This window comes from Eutrigla gurnardus, assembly GCF_963514095.1.
Source record: "Eutrigla gurnardus genome assembly, chromosome: 22".
Lineage (NCBI taxonomy): Eukaryota > Metazoa > Chordata > Actinopteri > Perciformes > Triglidae > Eutrigla > Eutrigla gurnardus.
Genome location: NC_139933.1, coordinates 11,456,711 through 11,478,654, shown reverse-complemented (window position 1 = coordinate 11,478,654; position 21,944 = coordinate 11,456,711). Strand labels below are relative to the sequence as shown.

General features: G+C 40.2%; 2 protein-coding genes across 2 annotated transcripts; one reads left to right on the top strand and one right to left on the bottom strand.

Moving 5' to 3' along the window:
• Positions 1-12,098: 12,098 nt before the first annotated feature.
• lyrm1 (LYR motif containing 1) lies at positions 12,099-14,448 on the bottom strand. Its single transcript, XM_084040103.1, has 5 exons — positions 14,408-14,448; positions 13,490-13,671; positions 13,342-13,402; positions 12,606-12,637; positions 12,099-12,485 (listed from the first exon to the last, which is right to left on the bottom strand). Exons 2-5 carry the CDS (start codon positions 13,646-13,648, stop codon positions 12,372-12,374), a joined length of 366 nt encoding a protein of 121 aa, XP_083896229.1. The 5' UTR covers positions 13,649-13,671; positions 14,408-14,448; the 3' UTR covers positions 12,099-12,371.
• Positions 14,449-17,678: 3,230 nt separating this feature from the next.
• dcun1d3 (defective in cullin neddylation 1 domain containing 3) lies at positions 17,679-21,879 on the top strand (the record flags this gene model as incomplete). The annotated part of the gene is made up of 2 exons (XM_084040085.1): positions 17,679-18,121; positions 19,853-21,879. The coding sequence occupies 2 exons, from the start codon at positions 17,679-17,681 to the stop codon at positions 20,394-20,396; spliced, it is 987 nt and encodes a 328-aa protein (XP_083896211.1). The 3' UTR covers positions 20,397-21,879.
• Between the last annotated feature and the right edge of the window lie 65 nt (positions 21,880-21,944).

Here is a 21,944-nt window from a genome sequence, read left to right as displayed (position 1 = left end):
AATCAAAATACCAGGATTTCTTCTTTTAGTCTTTGCCTTGTAATCTATATATAATTGTTGTTAACACTTTTCCCTCAACCGTGTGTCTCTCAGAAACCTCCAGAGGGTGTGAAATCGTTGCGTTCAGTGAGGCTCACATGTGTACGGCAGGTGGAGAGAGCAATTAAATGTACTGGAGTGAGATTTTTTTCGGTTGAGAAAAGCTGAGAGCACTGAACATGCAACGTGTTTTGCTTGCATTGCATCATGGTCTCGTGAGGCCTCTGGCTGAAGATAGTTTGGTGGCCTTAACACTTCTGTGATGGATTTCCCCCGGCCTGCATGGGTGTTGAATTTTGCAAAAACTGCTAGACAGCAGCTATCGCTCATACATTGTGAAGACCTGACATTTATGGTCAGTATTTGTCTGGAAGAAATGGTGTCTGATAACTTACATGATGTCATGATGTTTTTGTTTGGCCAGTGAAAAAAAATCACATGATGATTTGAATGATCCACAGCTAATATTTTTCGGACTCTGACAATATTGTACAAAATGTTTACTGGTCAGTTCTAACTATACTTGTTGAGTGGAAGTTTCTGCAATTTCATGCACTTCCATATGTAGAGAAAAAAAGAGTAAATACTATCTTTCATATGACCTGGTTATCCAGTCCGTCGTATATTCTAGTGTATTCAGGTGTGTATGTGTGTGTGGAATTCAGTCTTTTGAGGTCTTTTGGATTTCGTTTAGTCCCATCACCAAGCTCTGCGCCCAATTTCACTTAACTGTGTCAGACAGGTGTTATTTCTTCCCAGCTTTCTTCCTTTTTTTTTATAATCAAAAATGGCACGTCACTTTATGTTTGTTCCTGTTTCTCCCTGAGGAATGATAAAGTGCTCTGTGCATTTGTAGACCTCAGCACTGCTGAGTGTGCGGCTGTCCAGCAAAGTTACTATTGCACTGTCACAGGAGTGAGAGTCCCAAAGTACAACAGGACTTTCAGGAGCAAATTCACAAAAGGATTGTGCAGCTTTTGCGGTCGCTAAATCTGGACAAATAAGACATAAATTGTCTGTCTAATCTCGAAGCAACCACAAAGGATGGAATGCACCCCCAACTGTGCGGCCAAGCAAATAGCGGCTCAGTGTTTCTGTGCTATTTGCATGTATTTATATCAGTTAAAATATGCATACATTTGGTCCAAAATTGGCTTTCTGTGCAAATGAGTCTCATTGCAAAAACACTCCATTTCAGGAAGATCGCTAATAGTCACATGCAGTTATAGTGGTGTAACCACAGTTGGTGGTAACTAAAGAATTATAAAGGGTGACTCAGACTTTCCAGTGATCATAGCAGCATTGAATTATATTTTTTATTTTGTCCTTCAAATCATACCATCTTCTTTTATTGTCTGAAGGTGTGAAAACACCAAAAGCACTGAGAGGATATTAAATCCCAAGTAGGCCTCATGTTGAAATGTCTTTAGTTTTTTGCGATGCCTCAGCACTTCATCATTCAGGACCTGTAGCTTGCCGCCTCAAGTTTTAATTTTTCTTTTCCTCTCTGCCGTTCTGCCTGCTGCGTTCTTGGCAACAAGGCAACATTTACACTGTGCCAAATGGATAATTGCAATCAGACACTAGAAGAAGACAAATTGCATTCAGCTGCAGAAATGTTATGGGCATGTTTGCAGCGTAATATCATTAGCACAATATCTTTTGTGAATCATTCCTTGAGATGGGGCAGATTGCGGTTGCAATTCATGATGCAATCGGTGGCTGCAATCCATCCATTGTGAATTTCGCCCATCAATATTTTGTAGGGTCAATGAGTGCCTTCATCTCCAGCCACCCTGACGTTATGTCAAAGCTATCTGGCCACATAGCTCACAGTAATGCTCCATTTTAGTGTCAATATGTTTGACCCAAGTGTGGTAACGAAACCAAGAAGGAGTTATTTGAACCTTTTAATGTCCTGATAGTTTAAAAAATAGATCCAAAACAGGGAATTACAGTTACAACAGCAGCAGTGGAACAGAGTAAGACATAAAACACAAACTAAGCAGACGAGTTCTGTTCAAAAGCAAAAATAGCCACAGTTCTTTCTTGTTCTGTTTATAATTGCAGATTGCCAAATTTGCCATCTACTTCCTTGACACGTGTTGGCTTTTTATGGATCCTGGTTACCTCAGCCAAATGCTATTTCAAGCAGGCATCTCATCAAAATGCATGCATCAAAACAAAGCTGGGTACAGTCGCTATAATACTGGTGATGTGTTTCTGTCTGCCTGCTATAAAAAGATAATTTAAGTTAATTTTCATCTAAAAGAGCTGTATAGAACTGAGGAAAAACAAGCTTTGCAATGGCAGTTACAGATACTTTGTCCATGAATTGTAACAACATGAAAAACTTCTCTTATGTTGCATTCATTTATTAAAATCCATTATTATGTTGTAACCTTTTTTCCTGCTGAATGAGACAAAACCCCATTAATGCTGTGTATGGATCTGTGATTAGGCTCACAGCTGCTGAACAGGATTAGTCCTCTACTCCAGCTCTTGTCCATTTCTTTCCAATCCAGCCATCTAATCTTATTACTTCACTAATTAACTGCAGCCGGTGGTATTTTTAGCATCTAGGTCAGCTGGCATCCCCATGACCTGCGTGGACTGACTGGATTTGTGTGGTTATACCCTTCCTCTAAGTAATAATCTTTGACATTTTGATATGAATGCTTTGCTCTTGTCTGTTGCTGCACATCCATCTCATTAGAGATTCGACCTATTACCAGTCCTTCTGTTACACAGGAAGTGATGTGTTTGGCGACACTGATTGACAGGTGATCTTTTGGAGGATTTTGTGAAAAAAGACTTGAGCAGTGATGAGCAAACAATGACATTTCCAACATTTAGATTTAACACCGAAAATCACATTGAATAATAATTGATTGCATTTCAAATTAAGGTTTTTGTTTAAATATTTTTGTTTATTATGAGGAATGTTTTCCTGCCAATTAAATGACCTTCAAGAGGGCATGTCTTATCAGACAGCTCAAAGGCAGACTTTAGAGTTATGTGAAGCGACAGGAGGGTTCACCACTGACCTGCCCACACAGGCAAACATCCAGTCCAAAAACTTTACTCTGACAAACTGAACCACAAGTCACAATAAAAAAAGAATGATAACTCAACTATCATTTATCTAATAATTTACATTTTATTCAGCAATAAGTGCCTCTGTAGCTGTTCTCTCCCAAAAGAGGTTTCAGAATATCCTGGGTTACTTCTTGATGCTTACAATAAATTAATTGTGATTTCAGAATTTGTGACAGTTTAAGATATTGTATGATATAACAGTTTAATGATGACTGATAAAGTATTTTATAGTAGTCATTTTTTTTACTTCAATTTGATGTGCCTTTTTTATATTAAGCATAACCCATTACATCTTTCACTTCTTTCCTCAGTAGATGAAACTATTACTAGACTACATGTAGTCATAATTAGAGCTATTATATTTCGTTTTTTAAAACTATATGACTTCAATAATATGTTATAATGTTAGAAAAGGCAATTTGTAAGAATCAAACATGTATAATTTGGCTGTTCAGAACGTTAACCTAAACAACACAAAATAGTGAAAAAGAGACTGATTCTGATTTAAATGGTGAGCTGTGAATTTGTACTCTTCCTACTGATGGTGACTGTTTTCTCCACCACGCTCTCTTGGTCTGCTCTCTCAGAGCTGTGCAATCACACTCAAAATGAATCATCTGCCACTCTGAGTGCATTGTTTCTGACCAGGTCACCTGATGCACCGCCACCAGTTCTGTACTGATCTAAACCCCCCCAGGCTGAACCTCAACTCTGCCACCGTCATTCTCTGTGCCCCCATTCCCCTTGCCTTTGTTTAAAATGGATCACTTCACAGGTGAAGAACAACAAATGAGACTCCCATTTCTTTCTGAACATACACAAAGACACAGCAATGAAAGGGTGAAAGGCTTTTGTCAATGTGACACCCCAAAATACAAAGCAGACATCACAGACAAGCAATGGTTGTGAGATACTCCCTCCACATTTAGAGCCATCTGCTTTCCACCCAATCCCCTGAAGTCTGAACTCTTCCAGTCCGTAGGAATGATAATGTGACAAATGATTTACCAACAGCGATTTAGTTGCATCTTAAAATTGGAATAGCACATCATTGCCTTGTCCCTTGTAACAAGGCATATGGAAAGGATGTGCAGAAGATCACACTTTGAGACCTGTGATTATTAATTTTCACCTCCAGACGCTCGCTGACACCTTGCAGGAGGAAGCATGACTGATTGGGAGTAACCGTAGCACTGAGATATTAATTTAGTGTGTGTGTGTGTGTGTGTGTGTGTGTGTGTGTGTGTGTGTGTGTGTGTGTGTGTGTGTGTGTGTGTGTGTGTGTGTGTGTGTATCTACGAATGCATGCAGTCACTGGTCTGATTTGAGTCAGACAACAGTCTTTGCATCTACATTTACACATGTCTTGCACCTTATTTTCCCTTTCTGGATGTGGCACATATTAGATTAGTCCTGATGAAGCCTGCACTCTTCATGCAACACCGGTCACCTGAAACCTCGCACCTGCAGCCACCTGCAACAAGTCTGCCTCGTTTGTCACTTTCACCACGCAGGTTATGCACATAGATTCATGCTTCACTATGTATCTTCTGCCTGAAGGTATGTTTTTCTCCTGAGCCATGTGATTACATCAATAACGGCTGCAAGCAGATGTTCATTATTCTACAGTGAGACCTCTAACATACATTTGAGAATCAGAATTTAAAAAAAAAATCATGAAAAGGGCACTTTTCTTTGTAAAATTGGACAATGCAAATGGAAAAATGCAGCTCACTTACAGTTGAATTAGACATTAGCATGCAAAATATGCATAAAACATGCATGCTATCACATTGCATGAAGCAATTCCCACCCACAGTTTTTTTCTCCACCAACTACAATGAGGAAGGTTTTGTTTCCTGTCATGGCTGCCGCTGGCTAACCTTTTTTTTCCATTTTTGCCTGATGAGGCTGGTGGTGGTTGGGCCTTTCAGTGAAGCCGTCCCTTCACTTTCACTGTGCATTGCTGAGACACTCTGGCTCTCTGCCCTGCCAGCCTCCCCTCCTCCTCCTGCCGCCCTGCTTTGTCTCTGACTGCCCCACCTGCCCCAAACCCACAATCCCCCCCACAAGGAGCCAGATCAGCGCTCCATCCAGCGAAGATGTAAACTAAGCTAGCACAACACCAACACACCCTCCTCCATTATTCATCTCCCCCCTTTAATGAGTTTTCCATTCACCTTCATGCATCTACCACAATTAAAATAAACACTTATTGTGTTTGATCACTTTAATTTCATTTTTATCAAAGTATTACATTGCACAAACTGCATTAAGTGCTTCCCTATGTGTAAAGTAGGAGAATTGTGGTTGTTTGTGTTGGATGGGCATGAAAATCGAAAATGAAGGAACATTTTTCAGCAGACAGGGTGCCCTAAAAACAGCAGCTATGCAGAACACAAGGTGCAGCATTGGAATTGATTCATCTTTCACCTTCTCATTAATCTCTTGAAACAGATTATATTTAGCCAACGGTTTACTTACTTTAAAGAATTGTGTTCTTTAAAGTGTGCCTCCTAAAGTGTACAATTCCCAGTCGTCTGATCAAATCTTTCAGAAATTAATTTGATAATTAATCCTCTTTAGTGACTAAAGAGCTGTCTAGGCTTTCACTGCCATGCCAGGCCAGAAGATCGTGTGTCAATCACACAGATAATATGTTTGTTTACATACCATGATCATGAAAAGGAGGCCAGCTAAATATTTGATGGCTTCTTCGAGTTACCCAGGAACAGCCACCCTGTGACCCAACACTAGAACTGGACATCTGCACATCCAGTCATTGTTAAACACCTCTGCAGAGCACTGGCTCACATTTGTGGGCACATGACTGGTTGTCAAATACTAAACAGCACTCTCAGGCTTTGTGCTCTCTCTGCTCTCTCTATTGGACCCAATCATGACTCAGCAACTAGTGGTCCTCAATGTGATTATAAAAAGAAACTGTAAGCACAAAAGAAAGTGACAGTTTTTGATAAAAGTCTCTTTAAAAAATGTAGAAATGATTTTCTTTTTTGTTGTAAGCTCATCGTCAACCCATCGCCCTTGACCTCACTTTGACACTCGCTTCACACACTTTGCGTGTAGCTCCCCAGTGGACAGAGTTTAATCAAGCATGCATCAGCACTCGTCTGCGCCCTCCATACTGCAGACATGCAACAATACTTGAGCTGAGACGATGTGAGACATGTAGTCTAAACAAAAGGAAAGAGAAAGACAAAGAGTGAGTCGGGCAAGAGTGAACGAGAGAGCTGGAGATGAGACAGATGTCTGCGGCACACTGAAAGGGCAATTAAGCACTTAGTCATGAAACTACATCCCCTTTTATTGTCTAGATTTTGTCATTCCGAATATAACACTTCAACTTCAAACATCTAATCAATGTTTGATATGTTTTCCTGTTTTTTCATTTGTCATTGATCATTTACCTTCACAAGCACCGTCTCCTTTATGTGAGATGAGTTATGGAAAAAAAACAAGATACTGCTGACTTCCACGTCAACTCAAACCACGAATTATGAAGGCAACTGGAAAAAAGTGTTCCAAATACACCTTTTTAGAAGAGGGTTCCATATGCATCTATCGTTTTTAGTGTTTTATGAAAAAGATATAATTGAAATTTTTCAAGCCCACTGTATTCAAATGTTAGCAGCTTTGGAAAAAGCTTGAGTGCCTGTGATTGTAGTATATAGCATGACACTGATGAGCTTGATTGCTCGTTATTGAATCACTGCAGCACCAATCTAATCAAAAACTAACAGTTATTTAAATCAAATGTGCAATAAAGAGCTGCAGTTGTGCTTTTAACGTTACAAAGCTGACAGCCCTAATGGTTGGAGCTGCTAAAATATTATGGCTGTGGAATTGTTAAAAGTAATTTACTGCTCTAAAATAACTGAATTGAATAGCTTTTAGTATTTTAGTACGTCACAGTCAGTAGAGTCTCCTCCTTTTAATCCTCATGAGAGTTGACATGCTATTACAGTAGTGCTATTATTTACCTATCGTGTGTGTTTTTGGCCAGATTGCAAAGTGGAAACAAGCTTGATATTTATTCATTGGTGGTTCGAGTGTTGTCAGGACAGACAATAATGTGACCTACATTAAAGCATTAAGGCAGGTTGACAAGATGAAGAGATGGATTTCCCCATTTACAAGCATCTAATTACCTACAGTACAACATTAGCTGTCCAACTCCTGCATTATTCCTTCCTCTATCATTTTCCCTTTTTCCTGCTCCCACACTATTTCTTCCACCATATTTCCCCCAGGGTCTCTCTGAAACCCCTAAATAATGCACACAGAGTGATGGGCTTTAAGGGCCGATGATGGATCACTCTCCTCTTGCCGGAGCTGTTGTATTCTTCTTGTACTGAAGATTATTTATCATTGCCATAATGACAGTACTCTCAGGTGATTCTCCGAATATCTATGTCCACAGCAGACAACCTTAAAAAAGAACCACTTTTTTTCTATGATCCAGTTTTTCAGTATGTGACATCACCACAAAAATGGGTCACATGCCTGCTTTTATTTTGAAAGTTTATGTACAGACAGGGAAGTGAACAAATCGCCAGATACCGTGTTTATTCAGTTGTACAAAGTCTTACTTTTTACTTAGTGTTTTAACAGAAATACAGTCTGTAAGAGGTTATAATGCAAATGTGGAACACCTTGAAACATAATAATATGGCATGACTGGGAGAATAAATTTAAAGGAAGTCTGATTCCAAACCTTTGGTATAATTCTGTTCTCAGCACTTAAATCTCCTGTTTAGTTTTTAGATGATGCAGCAGATTTGTCCATTTGCGCTATGATTGAGACATTGTTTTAGGTTTAAAAAGCAACCCTACTGAGATGTGCTACTCTATTAATCGAAGAAAAGATAAAGATATAAATGCAAAGAAGTAACTGATAAAGACCCAAACATTTTCAACAAACTTTAAAGAGGCATTTTCGACCCATTATGATAAAGTTTTTGGATTGTGAAAAAAAGAGAAAATGCCCCTTAGAGGAAATGTCTCACCAGCACGAAAAATTCCTTAAACATACTGTATGACATGTTGACATAAACTCATAAGATAAAATTTAATGGTTTAATGGTGGGGGGAAATTAAAGCTACTGCAGCAGTAAGGAACAACCATATGAGAGCACAACAAATACTAAAGATTGAATATATAATAATAATAATAATAATGGATTGGATTTGTATGGCGCTTTTTTCCAGGAGACTCAAAGCGCTCTGACAGGGTACCAGGTTCCATTCATTCACACACAGTCATACCGGTGGTGGTAAACTACCACAGTAGCCACAGCTGCCCTGGGGCAGACTGACAGAAGCGTGGCTGCCATTCAGCGCCTACGGCCCCTCCGACCACCACCTCAAACATACAGCAGTCATACACATTCACACAAGGCAAGCTGGGTGAAGTGTCTTGCCCAAGGACACAACGACCATGACACAGTGACAGGGCGGGGATCGAACCGCCGACCCTCCGAACATTGGCCAACCCGCTCTACCAACTGAGCCACAGTCGCCCACAACTCCGCCTAAAACACAAGTCTAAAACACAACTCCGCCCGCACCGGTTCATCTTCCCCAGAATGAGGGAATAAATGGCCCATATATGGTTTAGGAGGTGAAATAACTGAATGAAGCAAGTGACAGTTTATAGAACGTAACAGATATCTGTTCATAGTTGTCACTGCAACGCTAATTATTTTTAAGTGTAAGAAAATATGGGACTAGAAAGGGTGTTTTTTTGTATTGTATATACTAACAGAAGTAAGAGTCTACAGCTGGACTTTAAATTGAAAGTCCAACTGAGGCTGATATAATATCATCCGTTTTGTAAACAGTAGATTTTGTTTGTTCATCAGATTTACAGAAGTAAAACGAGTTTGGATAGAGTATTTATAAAGAGTTTTCCAAAGTGAGGATGTGGACATAATTCCTTATTCCTTATTCATACTATTTACTTCACTGGGAGAAGTAATATCTCCTGTAATCTGTTCAGTCAGATGTACCAAACCCAGAACTGTTGTTTAAATGAATGAAATATCATCCCAGCAAGAATGACTGTAAAAAAAAGAAAAGAACAGTAATTGTTTAACAGGAATGCTATATATGAATGCATGGAGCGAGTCACTACTCAGCATTAATGTTAAAGCAGCTGCTGCAGCTTCTCTCCCATCAGTGGTCAATTATAGTGAGGACAGTCATTTATCATGGAGGTAATTTCCAGAACGAGAACAGAGAGAGCACATCTACACTTTAACAGAGTGTATTCACCGTGCATCCGACAACGATTTAAGTCGATACAATTATCAGAGAAACAAACAGAGGACTCAGACGACTTTATGTGGAGAGATGGAAATGAATAATAACTGTAGCTTTTTTCACTGCTGATTTATTAGCTGATTCTTTTTTTTACTCCTGATCAAGAAGCGTCTTGTTGTATTGATCAAAGTCAATGCCACCAGAAAGATGGAGTGACAGGTAGCTCGAAATGCTCAGCAAAGTCAGTCCAGTCACACTGGTAGTCAGGTCATGATACTGGGGAATGAACCCACTGGGCCACATTAGGCTTCAGTTCTTAGTATGGTGTGGCCCCTGGTGGCTAAAGAGTGTAGGGATTTGTTTTTCAACATTTTCTTAACTGCTTTAAATCTTTGCCCACTCGCTCTGATAGCACACTTTAGCGCTGCCTTTCCAAGGTTTTGGTGTTTTATTCTCATTTATTGTTTTCTATTCATAAAAATGTTAAAAAGATAAAAATGTTTTGGTCAACCAAACTCTTAACTTTACTCAGTTAATATGCTTACATGAGAAATCCCCATGAACTAGTGATTTAATTACGTTTGTCATCCAAAAACTGGTGTTGATGTCCAAAACTAAATCATGACGGTCTCTCCTACTGGTCTACTTTAGTAGGTAACCCAGTTTAGCTAATTCTGATGTCGCTGCAGGCTCGGCTTCCCACTGTGTCTCCTCGTTTGACCACTTGTCATTCAGGAGATTACCTTACAGACAGTCTCCCTTTAGTATTCTTTTACAAACCTTATTTTCTCTGTGCGTCACCCGTTTGGTGCCGTAGTAGGATCTGTGACTAAGTGAAACATATCTGCCACTCTTTCTCTCCAGCCCCGGCACCTGGAGGACACGCTGCTGTCTATGTAGGACACGTTGGTTCCATGTGTAACCCGAAAACATTTAATTCTACCGGGTCACATAAAAGATGCACACCAGCCTCCACACTGCGTCCACTGGGCTCCATCATGTGGCTGCATGCAGGCCAGCGTGACTGGGAAAATGACCTCGAAAATCTAGGCTATCAAGGTGACCCAGTCCAGAGTGAAAGTAGAATGATCTGATAACGTCTAGGTTGTGAGCTCCTGGGTTTTACAGGTCAGTAATTTACTGTACAGCGCTGTTTCACAGAACAATACTGAACTGGAAATGCGTGCCCCGCTGAGATTATCAGAAGTCGTGTTTGCTGATCCACATTTTTGATTTTCCACTGGCCGCTGGAAAGTGGAGCAGAACATAATATTTAGGCCCCACAGAATACATCCGCTACAGAGGGCTTTTCAAGAACATTTGAGCTGCAGCCAACGCAGTAAAGTCAACCACATTATTGAAGTGGAGCCCTAGCATTCATGCCAGCTGGTTTAATCTAAAATTTCTCATTTCTAATTTAGAGAACACATGAAATGAAAGAGCAGCTGTACTTTAGTTTACTCCTGTTAATAAAATTGAATTACTTTTCATTTCTTTACTGCCTTTCCAGGAATGTTAATTGTTTTTCTTGGGATATCAATTTAAATTGGCATCTTTTTTTACAAATATTCATTGTACATTTATTGCACAAGCATATTTTTAATGTGGGGGAGTAAGTCCCTGTTTGTAATAGTGTGCAAATGCGATGGCCAAATAAATTGGTACATTATGAGTAAATGGTCAGTAGACAGAGAGCTCAGTATTCAGCACATTCTCAGTTCTAAGTCAGAATGAATCTTCGACCCCATCTGTAGGTCACTGTCACTGTTATCAACATCTGAATGCATCGACAGGTACATGAGAGAAAAGCTCCTTTCTGCTCTGTTTTCTAAATAGAACTGAAGGCAATGTGCAAACCAAACTGCTCTTTCTCCACATTGGATTCATTATTATGTAACTGAGAAACCAGATATCCCACACTCTTAAATACAGATCAAAATATGTTGGATACTACAATAATATTCTGAGTTAATTTCATTAATTCATTTGGAATATTTTAATATTCTACGTGCTACATTTCCTACTGCAGCCTCCTCAGAGCCTGACGAGGAGATGACATGGAAAGCATAAGATCTCACGTTTGATTGATAAAACACAGCATTTAGATGTAATCTAAGCCTTTTCCCCCTTTTCTTTGTAAACCAAACAGATGACCAAATGCAAAATATTGCATAATTTTTCACTGTAAATCACAACACATATTATAGACTTACTTTAATATTTAACTCCAACCTTTAACTTGCCCGTTACTACATTTTTGATATCCGTATTTTCATTCCCTTTGTTCCTGTTTTGAGGCCTCCCTGGAAAGCTCTGTGGAAACCCCCTCATGTTGTTATTATCTGTGTGCTTGGATGTCTCTTAAGACAAAAATGTATGGTACTGTTAAGTCACCCAGTCCGCCGTTTTTCAGAAATTCAACTGCATACTAGTCGTGTCTCTAAACTTTTTCTGTACCAAAATTCCTGAGGTTTTAGTCATATTTTCAGCGTGCAGGTGGTTCCTTAAATGGTGCATGCTGGGAAAGCAAGAATATGGTCATTGCCGAGTGTGTCTCAAAGATACTGAGGAACTACACACATTCTTAAAGTGAAATACTTTGAGACAACCTTTTTTTTTTAACAATTATGAAAGTGAAAGTATTTATTACAATTTTACATTTTAATTTACAGAGAAAAATAAATAAAATATACAACTTAATCTTATATTACAAGTCACTCCACCCTGGCAGCCTTCCTAAACACAAGCCGACACTCATCAGGTACACGAGAGGACTCCCGTTTAAGCAGTTTACAGTTAATAATGACAATGAAAATGGCTTTTCCTTCAATGGTGTTCTTGTATCATTGAGTGCTGGCAACAACTCAGCCCATGGGATCGGCTTGTGACTGCACTCTGGTTTCCTGCCAATCGTAACTTGAACTGTTGGCGAAGAGCGAGGATGGTGAGCATCAGGTCTCATCATGTGACTGTAAGTAAATTGGCTTGGCCTGCTTCCTCAAGCGCTGCTGTGCTCGCAGCTTCCTGCCTTTCTGTGTTGCCAGACCCAGTGGTGGGAGGTACGTCTATGGGAACATTCAGCGAACAAAATAATTGCATTTAATTGAATTACATTTCTCAACAACACAGTAACTAACACAGACAGGAAAAATATCCAATTTGTCTAATACACGATAAGAACTTACAGCCCTTGGATATGGGTTCCTGTAATGGAGACCTGTGGAAAAATGAGAGTGTTAGTCACTCTTCCAAAGCCAGGAAGCTTGCAGTCCTGCATGGTCCTACATGGAGCAGCTCATTCTATCGGCAGAAAGATGGAGGATTCCTGGGGTGTTTTAAGTGATAATTCTTTCTCGTTTCTCTGTTTGACTCCTTTCAAAGGCAGAATGTAAACTTTTGTTGTAGTTGTCAAATTATGGCTCCCCTAATCTTAAAGGGGAAGAGCTGAACAGAAGAACTATGGAGGCAGGTGTGGCTAATGCGAACAATAAGCAGTGTGATAAAACATCCAAACAATTAACAATTCAATGAAGTACATAAAAATTGTATGGCTTTTGTATTATTTTTTAATGTACTTTATTGAATTGTTAATTGCTTGTGCATGTTCTATCACACTGTTTTTTTTGGATGAACCACACCTGCCATCACCAGCTTGTTTGCATATGGGGGTGCACTATGTATAAATATGGGTGTGGTTTCCACTCTTCAAACACTCAAATCTGATGAAGATCAAAGTAGGACTGAAATATAGTCAAGCTTGCTCGTGAAAAATTCAGGACGTTATGTCAAGATACGTTTATATTAGATGATATTACCTCTGTTATAAATGGCGATTCAAATTTTAAAAGTGGAGGCATCACATGTTTTATAAAGTCAGCTCTTTACCTGCATTTGATGATGATGAACATGGAAAGCACTCACCTATTTCTATCCTTGCTTCACATTCTTCAATACATTTCTTTATTGATTCTTGATCTTTGAGCTGAGAAGAAGCACACAGAGGAAAGGACATTAGCCCTAAAACTCCTATTTTTTTCATTTTTATGAGGGAGTGTTCTGTTGTCCATACCTGCTGGTTCTGTCTGAACAGAGTGCAGGCCTCCTCAAGTATGTACTTCCTCTCAGTATCTGTGTCGCCTGCAACTCCACTCTGTGCCTGCCAGCTACGGGCGATGCGAAACACTCGCATGTACAGTGACAACACTGTCCTGCGATAGGAGGCCGTCATCGGGACTCAAAAACAGCGATTACCTGCACAATAAAGTCACATGACATTACAAATCATGCTATTTTTTTCTTTGTGTATGAAGCTCAATTCCTGTTTACAAATATGTTATTCACAAGGCTTCAGTATCACATGCATTAGATAGGCCTCCAGTTTTGAAACCAATGTGCACATATGATGAAAGTTTTCAGTATCTCAATACTTTTGTGGTGATTTGATTAAACACAACTTTATTTATTTAAGTATATGCATCGTTTGAGCAAAACAAACAAAAATAAATAACAATTAGTTAGCATTATTAGCTAATAATGCCAAGAACCTCGGATATTTAGGGCACGGGAAAAGTTGCTCACTTTAATGGGTTTCTTATTCAGCTTTGAGTGTTCCCAGCATTTAACACTAGATGTCATGAAAACCAACGAAGGACTGTGTGTGTTTTTTTTACAAACATAGCTTGTTACATGACTGACTGTAAGGTATTAATACTATGTGTTGAGATTAAATTAAGTCTTAAGAACAATGCCATTAGCGCTTTTGTATTAATTATTGTTTCCCCAAACAGAAAACACATGTCAATACTTTGGCATCACTTGTCAAAATTAAGCTAGCTATCATTGAGCTTTCTACAGCTCTAATAAGGCATCTGCAGTCAACGAACGTGCATTTCGTTTATTACAACACGAGTCTCGTTTACGTTAACGACTTACGTCATCGCTAACATTATGTTTTACAATCTATTTAATATTACAAACCTTGACCTACCGACTCTGTCTGGAGGAGAGGCTAGTGCGACAGTACTCGACTTGCTGCTGCAAAAGAAACACATTGGTCGCATGGTGATGACGTATTCCACGGGCTGGTTTCTGAAGGCTGCAAATAAAAGGAAAAAAAAAACAAGCATAAGGATAATTTTAATTGAGACCGGTTTTACCAAATGAAAGTAGTATAGTCCATAATTCACTACCTACAGACACAGTGTCAGGTGAGTTTTGTGTATTTTTACATATTTCAAAAGGGTTAGTCTCTGGAAAATTTCACAGAGAAAACAAATGCATTTCAGTTATTGATTTAGTGGTAATTTCTGCTTCCGGTGTACTGTAGTTTTACCATTTATTTTCAGTATGTTTCAGCACATTGCCCTGTTAAAATATCGTATCGTTGCCGTCGCTGAGATGAAGATCAGCTGTTGGCCGCTTGTAGGCAGGCAGGGAGGAAGTGATGCAGGAAAATGCCCACAATGTAGCTACACTCAATGACTAAAAGGGGGAAGCACAAAGAAATTTGGTGCTTTAGTCCGAGATGGTCCTGTAACTCCCTCCAAAGACCGAGCGTTATACGAAATGGATCCAAGAGCACTATCCGGTCGCTAACGTGTCACATATCTCCTTTTAAACAGCAGGGTTCAATAGGATACTGATGTGGAAGTTTTTTTTTGTCAGCTGCCAGCTAGGTAGCTAGCAATCGGAGTTGCCGCGACGAGTTTGCCTCAGTTCGTTTCTGGTTGTATGCCGCTTACCTTGGCCAACTTACGAATTAATTTGTACTGACGTAGTACGAAGTGATGTACGTCAAATTCCTCACAGTTGAATTTCCACAAAAAGGTGAGTTTCTTTACGGTGATGACTGGTATTTATCGGTGTCTTGTTCGGAACACCTAGCTTAGCCGACAGCTAACTTTTAGTTCCCCGAGCTGATGCTAGCTAGCTATGGCGACGTCGTCAGGGCCAGGCAGTTAGGATGTAACGTTAAATGGCCCGGTGGCGGTGATGTGGATCAATAACCGCTTCATAACATTTACCATCTGAATCTAGAGAGCGGATTTAAAATGCCAGGTGTAAACGGCGATCAAAACACTTGTCAACGTGACATTTGTGAGCGCTGCTGTGCCTGTGCTGTTAAGCTCACTTGATCCTGTTTATGCTCGCCTCTTCCCAACGAACGTAACTTGGTAAAATAACGTGAATGCTAGCTAACGTTAGTTAAGGTCGTCTGTCTAATTTAACCGAGACTGTGACTTGATATCGCTGCTGTAAATATCACGCGTTATATCTAGTTCAACTTTGTTGTCTCACAAGTTTAGGACTAAATCTATTTATTTTGGATAAATGAATGGTTGGATGCTTAAGTGTTTTGCTACCATAGCATGTCGAGCTTGATGCTTAAACAATGTAATGTAAACTGTTTTCTACGTTCATTAGATGTTAGCTGGGGGAAGTTAGTCTTAATGGGCCAGTGAGACCTTTGCCTCGACATGTCCAGTTCAATGGTCAGCACAGTCAATTTACTCCAATTGTGAATACATTTTCATTATTAATATTAATAGTGATCACTGAGTGTAAAAGCTGGTTTTAGACGTAGGTCGTAGTTGTGAACTTTACAACAGTGCTCATGAGTTTGAACAAATTGAGGAGAAAGCCTGTCTGAGCCATGTGAGAGGTCTCTTACTGGACACCTACTGTTATTTTTCAACCCGAGATGTGAAAGCCCCTTTTACCATCTTCTCTGCAGTTATAAGTCAGTAATTGTACAATCCTGCGACGAGGAAAACTGCTCAAATTGCATATATATTCATAGCATGATGACAAAAATAGTCCTGCAGGTTGATGCGCTATCACTTTCTGCTTATGATGACAAGATAATGTCTTTTCAGCATTGCGGATGTCCAGGTCACAATGATGGAGCAGAATAGAAAGACACTTTGATCCGTGGTCAATGCCTTCAGAGGGTTCGTCTGTAAGTACTTTTCCTGACCAGCTTTTTAAAATAATTTATCAAACACTTGATCAACTCACACATTTTCTGTGTGTAAATGTTATAGCAGAACACATTAAATCATGCTACTTTAAAAGTTAACCTAAATGAGAGACAATGATTTTACATATTGCATCTATTGCTCTAAATCTCAGTTTATATGCAATTCTGTCAGTGAATCGAGTAATTTTACTTGCCACTCACAACCGTAGTCACCACTGTGGCAACATATAAGTTATTTTTGTGATGTTACTATTCAGTGTGACATCATTCCCCTTATCTTTTCCATGCATGTATATGCACTTTTAAAAGCCTGTAAAAAAACAACCTGTAATCAATTCCTATAACTTCAAATATGAAACCGTTTTACATTGCATTTTGCTGCCAGAGTTTGGGCTTAATCACATTAAGACCCATGTAAATATAGCACTTGTTGTAAAGAAAGTATTTTTTCAGTTTTCATTTGCAACAGTAATAGCTCCGCAGTCTTGGTTTATGGTTGTTATTTCAGCAAGTTGACAATTTCATGATCGCAATTTCCGTCTGCTGCCGTTACGGCTGGGATGTAGTTCGCCAGCAACACTGTTTACTGCCTCTATTTGAGCCAGGTGAGACTCCCTCTGTCAAACAGGGATGGTACTACATACTAAGTTAAAGGAGTTCTCAGCAGCAACTATTTGCTATGCAATGATATAGTGAAGTAATGTCTACCTGAGCAGAGAATGAAGTCACTCTCCCTCCCTGTGTGTTGTTATTCGAGCTTCTCCTAGCTTTGTTGTGCATGTTTTTAGTGCATTTTTGCATGTGAGCATACCCCACTGGCTAGCTCATTGCCGTAGCTCTGTACTGCTCTCATATGGCAATTACAGCTGATAACGCCGTCCCAAACCGTAATATGAAATGTGTAAGCATTGGATGTATACATATAGACTGTTGTTTTCTTTGGTCTTCACACTTTAGGATTTTTAAGTCTGGCAGTGAATCGTGGCAGATTTGGCACAGGTAGTGTATTTTCTCGACCTTCAATGTTTAATAACCCTTGTAGTTTGGTTAAGCTTCACCAAATACCTTCAGAAATGTGGATCTTGACCTTTTGATTGCTAGCAAGACTAACTCGGTGTAGAGCTGCACCTTACGACAATTAAATGTTTTAAATTGTTCTTTACCTCAGGCCTGAGGGTATGTTGAGACGTCTCGCAGGGCCAGAGAAGAGGCGTCTAGGTGGTTCGGACGGGGACTGAAGGTGAGGAGGAAAGACCGACAAGGGACCAGGGAGAAAGACATGGGTCAGTGTGTCACCAAGTGTAAGAATCCGACGTCCTCACTCGGCAGTAAGAGTGGAGACAAGGAGAGTGGCTCCAAGTCCCACCACAAGAAAGGAGGCAACGCTGGTGCTGGGGGCCACAAAGAAGAGCCCAGTGCCCCATGTAGCAAAACCACCAGCGAGCTGTCGAATGGCACCAAGGCCTTGGAGGTTACAGTGGAAACACCCGTCATCCCTGCACTGATGGGGGAATCGCGCAAGGACGAGTGTCTGGATGGAGATGGGCTGTCAGTGCTGCGCATTGAGGAGCTGTTCTGCTGCTACAAGGATGAACTGGACGATGCCATCTTGGAGGAAGGCATGGAGACGTTTTGTAATGACTTGTGTGTGGACCCAGCTGAGTTTCGTGTGCTCGTTCTTGCCTGGAAGTTTCAAGCAGCCACCATGTGCAAGTTTACACGGTAAGGTGGAGTTTTGGGAATGAATGCGTGTTGATGTCACTGGTGTCTGTATATCAGGATGAACTAGCACTACTTCACAGTAACCACAGTTACCACAGTAAAAATAGACATTTTAATACAGATATCTCCTCAATACTGATGACTTAATTACATAATCTCATTAGTGTCTGGCCTGATGTGATATAATCATATTCATCTTTATATAATCATAATAATGTGTATTTATTTTTCTATCAAATAGCAAATTCTCAGTATGTCCTCATAGTAATAACTTTACCCCTGGGGGCAATTAAATTGTTACACAATTTAATTTTACACACACGGGACACACACACACATAACCTACAGAGATGCGGTTGGACCCACATACATGCATAGACAAGCAGATGGAGAGATGTGTTAGGTGTAGTCAGGCTTTCCCTGAGGAAGCTAGTTGTTTATTGCCTTGCTCAAGGGCATCTCAACAGTGCCCAGGAAGTGATCTGGCACCTTTCCAGCTATTAGTCCACCACACTCCGTACTTGGTCACTGCATCGTCAGTTAGTTGCCATTGGTGATAAATGCAAATATGCAAATAAAAAAAAAAGCAATTTCCCCTTCAAATTGTAAGTGACGTAAAAAGCCAATCAAGGCATTATTGATGACATACAGCCTGATCATGTCAGTGTCTTTGTTTATTGAAACCTATTTGCTCTGTGCGCAACAGCTACGTGATAAGTGTCTTTGGGCCTCATTTCAGTGGTATTTTACACCACACCGCTAAAGGGCCACAAAGTTCCATGCCGACACTATGTAGAAATATGTACTAATATGAAGGTATTGGCTAACACGTTTCTGAAGTAGATTGCAGACCCAGTTCATGGTTTAAAGACAGACTATTGGTTCACCTGCCCATGCACCGTGTCCAATTGCAAGTGTGTGAGACTGTCGCCCCGATTCCTGACAAAGCAATAAATTGAACAACGCATTTTGGGTAAAAGTTTCAGAAAAGCTTTAATAAATGGTGGACACTGCACTTCTGGACAGCTCAACTAGATGCAGACGGACACACACAGTTTCCCACAGTCAGGTAGAGGCCATGCAGGATGGACTCTGTTCAACACTCCCACTGCAGTTAGTGTCAGAGATGAATAGGACTGCCTGCTGCCTCACTTGTCGGTGCCCCCCGCACCCGCCTAAATTTGAACTCAGCACTTTTCTATCCAGAGGCTTTGGACAACACCACACTCTGGTTACCAGTATATTTCATTGTCAACCACTGCTTACTGAAGCTGTTTATATAACATTTGGCTTTGAAAGCCTACAGTGTCTAGGGCTCGAATGACAAGAATATCTGCCTCAAGTAAAATCATATTTGTCAATTATACATTAAAAGAATGAATAGCTTTCAATAGCATTTTTAAATGTATTCCTTAAACTCCAAGGGGTAAGTCCTCCTCCTTTGTCAGTGAGGTTTTGTGTTGTTGTGTTTTTATTTGTTACATACTCAACATATTTCTACATTGTACAATGAAGTGCTTGTTTACCTCCTCCAGTACTGTTTGGAAATACAAAATAAAAAAAACATTATAAAGACAAAAAAAAAATGTATAACAACGTTATAGATAGATAGCTACTAGTTAGCTCTGGTGCTGTTCAGTTACATTTGTATAAGTATGTTCTTTGATTCTGGGCCTCATCATCCTGAGTGAAATGTTCTAATGTTGGGTCCTCTTTACTTTGTGTCAACAGGAAGGAGTTTGTTGAAGGCTGCAAGGCCATCCAGGCAGATAGCCTCGAGGGTATCTGCTCACGGTTCCCCGTCATGCTGCTGGATGCCCGGGGAGAGGAGAACTTCAAGGACCTGTACCGTTTCACCTTCCAGTTTGGCCTGGATGCTGACGAGGGGCAACGCTCGCTGCAGCGCGAAATCGCCATCGCCCTGTGGCGCCTGGTGTTCACTCAGGACTCTCCTTCGATCCTGGAACACTGGCTGGACTTCCTGTCGGAGAACCCCTCAAGTATTCGGGGCATCTCAAGAGACACGTGGAACATGTTCCTCAACTTCACTCAGGCCATTGGGCCTGACCTGAGCAACTACAGCGAGGACGAGGCCTGGCCCAGCCTCTTTGACACCTTTGTGGAGTGGGAGTTGGAGCGCAGGAAAAAAGAGGAGGAACAGGCACAGATGGCGAAGGAGGAAGAGGGGAGGTGTACTGAGACAGAGTGTTCTCCCACCACAGATAGACTTGAAACAGAGGGAAGCCGTGGCTCACAGACTTGGGGGGGGCACTGATGAGGAATCAAGAAATATTTGTAAGGCAGGAAAGGATATGATCTACATCTGAACTGTACATCTGTGAATGAATGGATGAATATTAGTATTACCATTACAGCTCTTCATTTCTCTCTCCTTTTCCGGTGGGGTGGGATTCCTGCTTTGCAACTGTATTTTTTGTTTTTTGAAAAGGGCTCTAAGAACTGATGTTTTAAGCACTTCTATTTAAGTTATTTTACTTTTCCCTCATCCCATGTGTGTTTTTAAGTAATTGGACATGTGGTCCATTTTAGCCTCCACCTACCGACCATAACAGCAGATTTAGATCAGTAAAAGCTTGGTTTTTAAAATCAGTCAAACAGAAAGCCATAACCTTTTCCCACAATTATCACACAGACAGATAATTTTGACATGGCAACACTGTTGATATGGATTCTACAAGGAAATGGTTAATAATAAAGAAGAAGGGAATTTTTTGGCAACCTGTCCACAAATAATTTCTAACTACCAAAACGTATGAGTTGCCATAAGGGTCAAGATCAGTGAAATCACCTTAATCTAACTCCTCTTGTTAGATTGTATGCTTTTATCTTGCAGTGCAGTGAGGATGAATTGGTTGCATTTATATTGCCTTCACTGTTGGCCTGCAAATGCAAGGGCAACAGTAATGGATTACAATTCTGTCGCAAGGGCATTTTGTTTTTAAAGTTGTAATATCATTTATAATTCAACTTGATTTCAATGGTAACGGACCCACAGTGTTGAGTTCTGTGTTGAGTGTTTTTGAGTGCAACTATTGCAGCAAGCAGCTTAGCTTGTTTAAGCAGCTGGCTTTGCTTCCTTTTGACCTCGACAGTCTACCATTTTGATGTCCACCTATTTTCAAGAAGCAGTTAAGTGTGTACAACACAATGATGCTGGCTTTATCTCAGATGCCTTGTCGAGCTCATTTTAGGAAGTCTAACACAACAAATCGGCTAAATCTACAGGTCTTGTCATTTGTCAGTAGACGATGCCCAAACCCGCATTACGTTCAGGACCGTTGGATTGGGTGCCACACAAGCTTATTACTGTCAGTAGTTTAAGAATCTTTAAGTCCACAAACTTCTGTACAAAAAAAAATAAATGATGTGCACTTCACAAATAATGTTGACAGCTGCTGGTGATGGTTGTAATGGATTGCACAAAAACCAATGGCATGCTTAGTCGCTATACCTGCAACGCTTTGCAGCGAAATTGATGTCAATCACATTATTTTTCTTTTCCAAACTGTTGATTGATCTTGAGTATAGCCTTCGGGTGTTTTTGGGATGAATGAGTGTTAACACGCTGGCTAATCAGATGTCTGTGGTATGGGTCCAGTGTGGAAAGAGGGTGACCATAACCTGATCCGTTTGGTTTACATCAACAATGGTTTTTATTTCACGCCCCCATGTTCTTTTTTTATATAAAATGTATTGATTTATAATAAATAAAAAACAGTGTTTAACTTTTGACTGTTGGACAATGGAAACCCGTGTGATTTAACTTAAATAATCTCCTTACACTACTGTCTTCAGTGCTCCA